The 9,848-nt window shown below is 40.7% G+C and overlaps 1 protein-coding gene across 1 annotated transcript; it reads right to left on the bottom strand.

Moving 5' to 3' along the window:
- Positions 1-1,025: 1,025 nt before the first annotated feature.
- Positions 1,026-7,516, bottom strand: kbtbd8 (kelch repeat and BTB (POZ) domain containing 8). Its single transcript, XM_037100869.1, has 5 exons — positions 7,501-7,516; positions 5,751-5,958; positions 5,319-5,625; positions 4,339-5,158; positions 1,026-4,213 (listed from the first exon to the last, which is right to left on the bottom strand). Exons 1-5 carry the CDS (start codon positions 7,514-7,516, stop codon positions 3,750-3,752), a joined length of 1,815 nt encoding a protein of 604 aa, XP_036956764.1. The 3' UTR covers positions 1,026-3,749.
- Between the last annotated feature and the right edge of the window lie 2,332 nt (positions 7,517-9,848).

Here is a 9,848-nt window from a genome sequence, read left to right as displayed (position 1 = left end):
TTATCCGTATCAGCACCAAATCTAATGACCCATCCTTCATCCAAGTTTGATGGAAATCCGTTCAGTAGATCGGGCACAGATGAAAACATAAAGAACTATACTTATTACACAAAATGAACACAGAAAAGTGATCTGGGCTGTCATGTCCCAAGTCACAAGTCTTCCACTTCCAAGTCAGGTCACAAGTCATCTGGTTTCTGTCACACACCACAACAGTGTCTCGACTTGTTGACTTATCAACACCCAACAAAACCTTTTCATGGCAAACATCATGACTTTTCAAAGCAAAAAAAGTGGAATGTATACCGTTAATACTGGCTTTTGTTTCATTTAGACAAGTTCATTCCTGGGTTCTCACAGGGAACATTAAAAAAGGGTCACTGCAACACTGTATTTGGCTTCGACTGTGGTGACCCAACATATCTATTTCATATGACTTCTGACGAAGAGGTGCCGCCAGAAAATGAAAGGACACACTTCATAGAGTGAGCCAATGACTGATTTTATTATCGTCACGGTGCTCTTTTCTCCATGTCTTTGTGGAAAGCTCTTGTTTGCAGTGTAATTGCAGTTTAATCAGCGAAAGTTTGGCCCGACTATCATCAGCCCTGTCAATCATTGAGGGTTGTTGTTAAACTACTATGATATGTGATTTTTAATCTTCCAGAGTTATTTTATCCTAAGTCATACGAAGACCCAACATATCAGGTTCTAGTGTTTCTCCATGTGTCTCAAATAGTCTTAAATACAGTTGTCACCACAGTTTGGCACCAAAAGCAAGATTCAGTGACATAATGACGGTTCCTCTTTTTTTAGGTTCTTTGTGTTCTGGTATTGCGCACGCTCACACACCAACATGGCCTACTGGGACACCCTACATTAACGTTCACACCTGAGCTTCTCCTGCCTTGACATGTGTCAAAATGTCAGCCGTGAAAAGAGTCTGCTCATGTCCTGTGACTGCCTACTGACAGGAGTGTGACAAAAACAGTAGCATGCATGCTAATGAAGAATAAATGAATGAATTTCACCTTTAATAGTTTTATTTTTCAAATTATGTGCAATGTGAATTTCACAGTTGAGCTCAACCACCACTATAACCCAAAACAGACAAACCAGCAAAGTAAAAGGAGGAAAATGCATGTAGAACACAATGTAATAGCACCCATGAGCGATGCATGGAGGTGACCAAGATGAGCTATGTATCGCAGCCCAAAGGCCACTAAATCTGAACATAGAGAGCTGTTCTTTTTTTTTCTTCTAAATTGTAGCTTGTTGTATTATATGACTGGTGTTTGAAACATGACGTAACAATGTAGTTACTTGATTTGTAATGCTTAGTTACGGTGAGGTGTTACAAAGAAATACTACTGTACAACAGAGGAGAAGAAAATAAATCAAAATGTATCACTCGTGCGGGTAATCATTTTTTTTCCCTCAACAGAGCAGGATTACTCTACCATAACTAAATAGGTAATTACATAAAGAAAATGGGAAAAAAAACAGCCACTGGAGACAACAAAAAGAAAATCACATCTATTTTTTTTCAAGTTATAAAAGAAACTGAAGAGAAGTTTAAAAAACTGTGCAAGTACAGCAAACCTATGGTACAGTATATTACACATAACAAAATCATTTAAATACAGTACTGTGTATCAGTAGAAATCCTGAGAGTTCTCCGTTCCTGGTTCTCAAATGGCCGTCTGTAGACAGGTGGATGTAGCTCAAACCTTCTCTCACGCTCGATGAGGGTTGTTTTGAGGGCTTTATCCAAGATAGGTCAATTCAAAGTAAGCTCAAAGTCAGTCAACAGTGGATCTTCTCTTGGAGAAGTTATATCCTCAAGTCTATGCTCAATGTGACTCTTCTGGTGTTCATTCTCTGTGTAAATCTCTTGATGATTGCTGTGTGGTTCATAAAACCTTTCGCATAATATAGAGGGGCACTCTTCGTTAAGATAAGATACAAGGGAGATGTGTAGTGCAAAGATGACACAGGAACCTGCATGAGGAAATTGACGGCACTGAAAATGTCACACTTTCACAGGGAACGCCACTCAGTGGTGGTATTAATTCTTCTATACAAGATTGTCAAAAAAAAAAAAAAAGAACAAAAGAAAAAGCAGCACCAACAAATTGTGTCCTCTGTGTGATGGTGTGTAAAGACGGATTCATGGCTGTTGGATGAATTAGCACATAATCCGGGCCACCCTCACACGTTTGTATAGTCCGCTTGTTCAGGAGGGTGCTTCGGAAAAGTTTGCAGTTGAGGACTGCTGAAGTGGAGAGTGATTCAGTGCAACGCTGAGTAAGACTTTTCAGATATTCTTCGTCAGGAGGAACAGTTTGTTTGCTTTTTTCATTCTGATGCCCCTCTTCAAGCCACAGGCACATTGGCATCCAAAATGATCTGCACTAAATTACGCATCACTTCAAGCCTGCACCCATGCAACAGCCACACAATCATCATTGGAACTACCTTGATTTTCACTGGCAGAGACAAGCACACAAAACACTTAATGCACTTTTACTAAGGTAATATAATGTAATATAGCCTAATCACAGTTCCATGACTTATTGCTACCACAAAATTATTTTCAATGTCCAGATCAACTATGACAAGACCTCAAATGCTTTTTGGCATTTAAGAGGAAGGCTCTTTCAACCTTTTTCAATTAGAATCCAGAGTCGAAAAACAACCTCAAGAGAGCTCAATGCTGAGCTGAGCTTTTCACACTGTTGCTTCATCAACACAATGGCCTGAAATGTCCCTTTTCTCCTAATCAAACAGATCTGAAGTTTCTGAGGTAAGCCTGTTAGTTGGTCTGAACGTTCCACTTAGTGTTGCCACAAATTTGACTCCGTCCTTATTTCTCCAATGTGGAGAGTGAGTTATCTAACATTTCACTTAAGTTGTCTTCGCAATGTGACACAAAATGGATGCCAACTGAAGAGAGTGGGAGGCACAAGCCCTCCCACGCAACTGAAATCTCAAACTAAACCTAAAAATAGCTTGGAAGCCACACATAGTGTATTGTTTGACACATTGACACATGTGAGGGAAGAGAGGGCTGTAGAAAATATCATACAAGTTTCAAGCTTCAAAAAACACTAAAGGTAATGTAAATCACAAGCACACTTCAAATTAAAACTGTTCTATAAAATAAGCTGAAGAGAGACTTGAGCACAGAATAGAAAAAAAAAAATACCAAACACACAAACCTCAGAGCCAGCAACCTACCAATGAGCTAGGTACTCATCTTACCCGTATGAATATATAGTTTATATAGTTATTTATATATATATATAGAGAGAGAGATTTTCACTTTATGCTGACACGTAGCATCCATATCTCCAGAGGGCACTTTTATCCTGCCAATACCCTCATTCGCATGCTTATCATTTGTAAAAATCATCAACTATAATACATTTTTAAAACAAAAATAGAACAACATGGCTCAACAACAAGCAAAAAAATAGGATAATTGCACTTATGATTCATTGTACGGTTTTGTTAAACAAGCATCAGTGTGGGTAACTGGTGCCGTCTGGAAAGGAAAAAAAAAAAAAAATACTGCAATCTTTGAAAGCACCCCCGTTTTGATCATGTTAAACCAAAGTTTGAACGACTTAAGACTTAACCAAATATGGTCCTTGTGGTGCAAACCTAAGGTTACACCAGGCACAAGGCAGGCAGGACCACGCTTACTCCCCTCTGCCTCATAGATTGGGTTCACAAAACCAGCTACCTCAAAGCACTTTCTGTAGACACTGTGGGTAAAGTTTGGCCACGGCACATTCAAAATGGCGACCCAAATCCCAGAGGCGGTCAGGTGTCTCATAGACTTTGGTCCATACGTCTGCATCGTCATCGTACTGGTAAAGGGAGTTCTTGCGGCTGGTACGAAACACGAGCTCCTCAACCATGACCTGTGTGGCTCGTACAAACAGGTGTAGCTTGCCATGCAGCAGCATGGCCTTAATATACGGGCTTGTGGCCTGGTCAAAGGGCAAATCTTTCTTCCGGCTCCACGTGTTCTTCTCGATGTCGTAGACCTCCACAGTGAAGGTGCGCTGGTGGTTCCTGCAGATGCCAGCGATGTAGTAGATGCAGTTTTTATACAAGGCAGCTAAACCCTGACTTCGAGGGACGCTCATAGGGGCGAGATGACTCCAATAGTCCTTACGGGGATCAAAGCAGAAGAAGTATTCACCTGCAGGGGAAGGAAAGAATTGTTACTGACAGCAGTGGTGAATTGATAATAAATACGACATTATTAGGGTCATCTTCAGTCCACTGTTGAGATGGCTTAGTGTCACTTAACCATTATAAGCTCACCTTGGAGAACATAGATGCGATCCCTGTACTCCACAGCACTGTGAAACTCCATGGCCACTGGCATAGGACTGACTGCTGTCCAACAGTTGTCCCGGGCATCATAGCACTCTACTGACTTTAATGCATTTCGCCCATCGCCTTCATACACTCTGCCTCCCAGTGCATAAAGCTTCCCGCAGCAGTGACTAAGCCTGCAGCCTATCCTGGCTCTGAGCAGAGGTGCACGTGGAAGCCATCGATTGCCCGCGTGTTCGTACTGCCAGAAGTCGCTCTCTGCCCGATGGTCTATGGACACCTCACTGTTGCTCGGTCTGTAACCTCCAGCAATGAAGATGTCATTCTCTGAGGACACCAAGATGCCGACCTCCCGGAGATCATTGGGTGGTTTGCAGAGCTTGAACACCCTTCCAGTGGCTGTGTCCAGACAAGGCACCGTCTGCTTCTTCCCTGAGTGTTTGTGAGCTGCGTCAAAGCAGATGACCATCTCAGAAGCAGTCATACCCAGGCGTTGTGGGCAACCATTGGAGCCAGTGAGGCGGGCTTTGGCCTCAGAAGGGTCCTTAGATAGGGACAGGGCACAAGCGAAGGGGGCAGGTATCCGACCGAGGAAGGCCTCATCTAGCAAGGGCAGGCGAATGCACTGGGAAAACACCTCAGGTAGGTGGGCCTCACGGCCAGACAGGTCATGCTCCAGCCAGCGGACAATGCTCTCATAGACATGTTCTTCTTTCTCCACGTTGAGGTCATCATTGTTCAAAATGCTTACAAGCTGCTCCTTGGTCATCTGGAGGAACTCTTGCTCCCATGACACACACAAGAACTAGCACAAAAACAGCAAAACCAAAACAGTCTTATAAGATCATAGTAAACAATGTCTTCGAAAAAAAAAAGGAAAAAGGTCTAAAATAGCAGCGAACATAATCATTATATCACAATGCAATTAACTTTTCAGAAAACAACCGATTGCTCATGTTACTGACCTTCTTGCGAATGTAGTCCTGAGAGCGCTCTCTCAGCTCCTGGTGTCCATAGGCATCAGCAAACATGTAGACCCCAATACAGTTCTGGGGGTCAAGCCTGCTGATCATGAACTGGGCACACTGATCCTGCAAGGCAGGAATCTGGAAAATGCTGGCTGCAGTGAACAGGGCCTGGACATTGGACTCAGAAAGCGTAACCCTGGATGTGTAGGCATAGTCTAGGACGAGGTGCATGGATTCCGATTCCACCCCAACAATTCTGACCTCACGCTGGCTGCTCTCTGTAAGGCCACTGGTGAACATGGACCTGGCGGTGATGACGGAGAAAGCACAAATATATTACTCAACTCTGCGGCAACGACTGCATTATGGGTTAATCTTGGTAAGACTGGACAAGGAAATTTGAGCTGAATATTGTAATACATCAATTACCTAAAATATGGGCTGATTGCTGCAAGGACATTTCGGTGACAGGAGAATGTCTTGCCATGGTCCACTTCTACGACGATATCTGTGAGCTGTGCTTCATCATACAAGGCTTTGAGCTGCTGAAGGATGTTACAAGCATGAACAGCATCTACCCCGTTGTAGTTGGTGCTCGGAGGTGTCCCATTTTGTACTTGTAACAGTTTCCCTACCTCTGAACAACACAGTACACAGAGAGAGAGACACATGTCACCACATCACCTTTTACAATAATGTGTGCAGTAATGAAAGAGTAAAGGACTTGATGAGACTCCAATAAAACAAAATGAAATAAAAAGTGATTTCATAGAGGGCCATTAAATACTGTTAGCATTTGAAACCCTTGATCTCATCACTGTTATTTTAACTGTGTAATGTAAAGGAAACACAAAATTAAGCACAGATTGGCGATGATGACATCATCAACCATAACTGTGATTAAATACAGACAATAGTGACTGCAAATATACATGTCAAAAATAAAACCCAAAAATATTTTACAGAAAAAAGTTCAGCACAGTAAATTAAAACTGCAAAAGTCACTGAGTGTTCTTAAGTAGGATAGGTATAGTTTATAATCTGGTTTCAAAATAGATGTCACAAACTAAAATCTGATTTGGGTATTAGGATTTCCACTGTATATGGGTCAAGAGAATATTTGGCACAGTAATCATAATTCATATGTTTTTACTGCATGCATTTCTATCTGACTTTGGACCAAAGTTGCTCATGTTTTCACAAACCCACTCAGGACATACGGATTACATATGGGCCTGTAAACTCGTGGGTCCAGTGGTGCTCCCCCTTATATGTTTTTTACAAAGTCAGCATGTCTCTTATCACACGTACTGTGGCATGTTATACAAGTGGCACCCCAACTTCTTGCCTGTAACCTATCGCTGTAGTCTTACGATCCCAGCTGCTAAGAAACACAAACTTTTCCAACAAATACACGAGGTGTGCGACGCTAACTCCTTGACAGGACAAAGGCTCGCGATGAGTGAATAGAGAACTACTGTCTCGCCAGGTGGTAAGCTAGCTTGCTAACATCTCACAACACTGCCCGGTGACTGCCGTTACCGTGTAGGTGGCTAATGCGGCTAGACTGACCGCCAACTTGAAGTATACAAACTAGTTCGTTGTCGAGCTGTGTTGTGGTTCGTCCGAGTGTTTTGTTTTTACGAAGACAAGCGATGCTCGCGGTTACGCTGGCTAGTTGACGTGCAAGCTTAACTTTTAGCAGATAGCTAGTCCCCAAGCTAATGTTAGCAAGCGTTCTTTGACACAACATTACGAGATATAAAGGGCGATAAAACTCACCCCAGTCTTAACGTTCCTATCTGAGAGAAACACAACAGTATTTAGCAAAGACTGGTACATTAACATTGGTCACAGTAACTATAACTACCACTTGTCTAACCTTTGTCTCTTGTCATAAACAAGTGTTTACACAATCAGCTGTGGGTAGCGAGCTAACCGGCCGAAAGTTAGCCAGACAGCTAACATTAGCTACACGGCGAGGCTAACGATAACCAACACTTTTGGGGAGTCGTTTAGAGCCTGACCCCTTTTAACACGAATGCAACATGTCATGACTCTTTCCATTAGTCTGTACTACCACACTCTGCGAACACATAAACACACGAATTGCAACTTTAAAAGGCGTCGTTAGAGTCTGATTACTACACAAAACAATGAAGATTTTTTTTTTGCTAACCTCCACTGGCAGCCATTCTCTCCGGTCTATCTCGGGGCAGACCGAGAAACGTCAGTGAGTGCACAGCGGAGCCCCGGAAACAAGGAACAGCCAATCGCAAGAGAAGTACGCATCTCACAGCCAATCACGTTCCTGCCATCTGAAATAGGGAAAAAAAGTTGATAGCCGTGTGAGGAAATTACTCTCAGCAACGGAATTAAAGAAAACACTCCGCGATCCACCCGAGAGTCAGAGCAGTTTCTATAGTAGACCTGTTTCTACTGAAACAGCTGTTTCTACTGAAACAGGTCTACTATATAGCCTACTCATTTAGGCGATTTAGGTAGAATAAACAAACTCAATGAAAATAATAAAACAGCAGTAATTTGTGACAGTGTATTAAATATATATATATATATATATATATATATATATATATATATATATATATATATATATATATATATATATATATATAAAAAACTACTCTCACAAAGAATGCAAATCAAAATTACTATCCTATTTGTTGCTTTGTGATTTCCAGACAATTCATTCTGTAGTCTAACCTACAATTCTTGATCATTATAAGGAGAAAAAAAGGTGCCAATACCTGTCAAATAATGACATAACTCAAACATAATTTATGTAACCAGTTCAACAGTGATGACAATGAATTGTGTTTTTATCATAACTGTCAGTTGAATAAATGCAATTGACAGAAAACAAATATCTTTATTAAAGCTTCTTTATTTCTTAATTTCTTCAATAAAAAAAATCCCTCCCCGTAACTTTTTAAACAGGGAAAAATGGACAGCTGGACTTTTAAAAAAAGAAAGTAATTAAAACATTGTGGGTCCACATGTCTAAGTCAAGTCCGGAGTCTTTACCTTCTAGGTCTAAGTCAAGTAATTTATTTTCTGTTAGGTCAAGTTCCAGAAATCTTTTAGAGCTTATGAAACTTCACATGAGCATAGGCATGAGGGTGAGTAGATAATAACTGAATATTCATTTTTGGGTGAAGTTATCCTTTGAATTTCCCACATAAACAATTGGTGCTGTATTCCAACGATTGATTTAAAGAGTGCACTTTTCCGAGATATCTGTTTTTATTTCCTCATAAAATATATTTTCAAAAGCCTAACCTTATTTGCACATTTATTCAACTTGTTAAATTTGAGCATTTCACGACAAGGCAATAAGACCATGTATTTAAAAGAAATTTCTGTTTTGGCAGAAATGTTTTCATAATTGAGTTCAAAGAACCTCTTATTACATCTATTATTTATCACATAGCAGGCCATGAACATTCAATCAATTATGTTGGCTTGAAAGGGCCAGTAAACTTTCCTGTATTTCACATCTTCAAAGTGAATAAATTGTGTCGAGGTGGGTTTATTCAGCCTGGTATCATAACCTTGTCGAGGAGGGTAAAATATTGAGTGTGCTGACAGTAACAGTGGATGGAGAATGCCCTCTGGTCACACCAAGCCATTGAATATTTTTTTTCCCTTACTTTCTATTATTATTAATTTACATCCATTCTTTCTGTGAGAGAACTAGAGTAGAAATATGTTTCATATTTAGGTTATAGTTCTAGTTTTATTTAACACAGCCTGTCATATAAATATAGTAATGATATATTGTACTAGAAGTCTGAAATGTTTTGTCTACAGGAACTGTATTCTGTGACCTCTGAGCCTGTCATTTGTGCTGCGACAGATTTAGCTGAGTTTGCTAAGATCAAAATTGAGCAATACTGACAAACATCGACCCACCCAAACTCCATTTAGTTTCCGACCACAGCCATGGTAGTTATACAGGGCACGCCCAGCATGGCATCGCAAAAGTACGTTTTTAGGCCACCATTCAATCATGATGTCAGTCGTTTCAGTGCCACAGTATATCATCAGCAGGTTACTCAATTAAACTAATGTACAGCAATTATTTAGTTTTAACATGAACGTGTAAGCAGCATGAACAAATCTCTCTATCCAAAAGGAACATTTGAGATTAATTATTAATAATTGCTGGGAGAAACATGCATTTTCATCTACTAATTAAGTCCAACTTGAATGTTTCATGTAAATTCTCTACTATTAGGTTGATTGCATATTTTGGGCTCTTCACACAAACTGTCAACAATAATGAGGTAGTGCCCTTTGCGGCGATGGCAGTTGATAATTCATAGCAATTTGAGCTCTCTATCAGAGTCCAGTTGGGAGTTTGTGCCACGACGGGTCTTCTGACATTCACAACATGTGGCAGGATCTGCATCCTCACGCTCTCAAGAGAAATAGATAATTGCTGCTCATTGAACACAACCATCGCCATGTAATTCCTATCTATGAATGTGCTGGCATTTAATGTCC

Source organism: Acanthopagrus latus, chromosome 6 (genome assembly GCF_904848185.1).
Source record: "Acanthopagrus latus isolate v.2019 chromosome 6, fAcaLat1.1, whole genome shotgun sequence".
NCBI classification, from domain to species: Eukaryota; Metazoa; Chordata; class Actinopteri; order Spariformes; family Sparidae; genus Acanthopagrus; species Acanthopagrus latus.
Note: the sequence above shows the minus strand (reverse complement) of the source record. Positions and strands in the feature narration are given on the sequence as shown.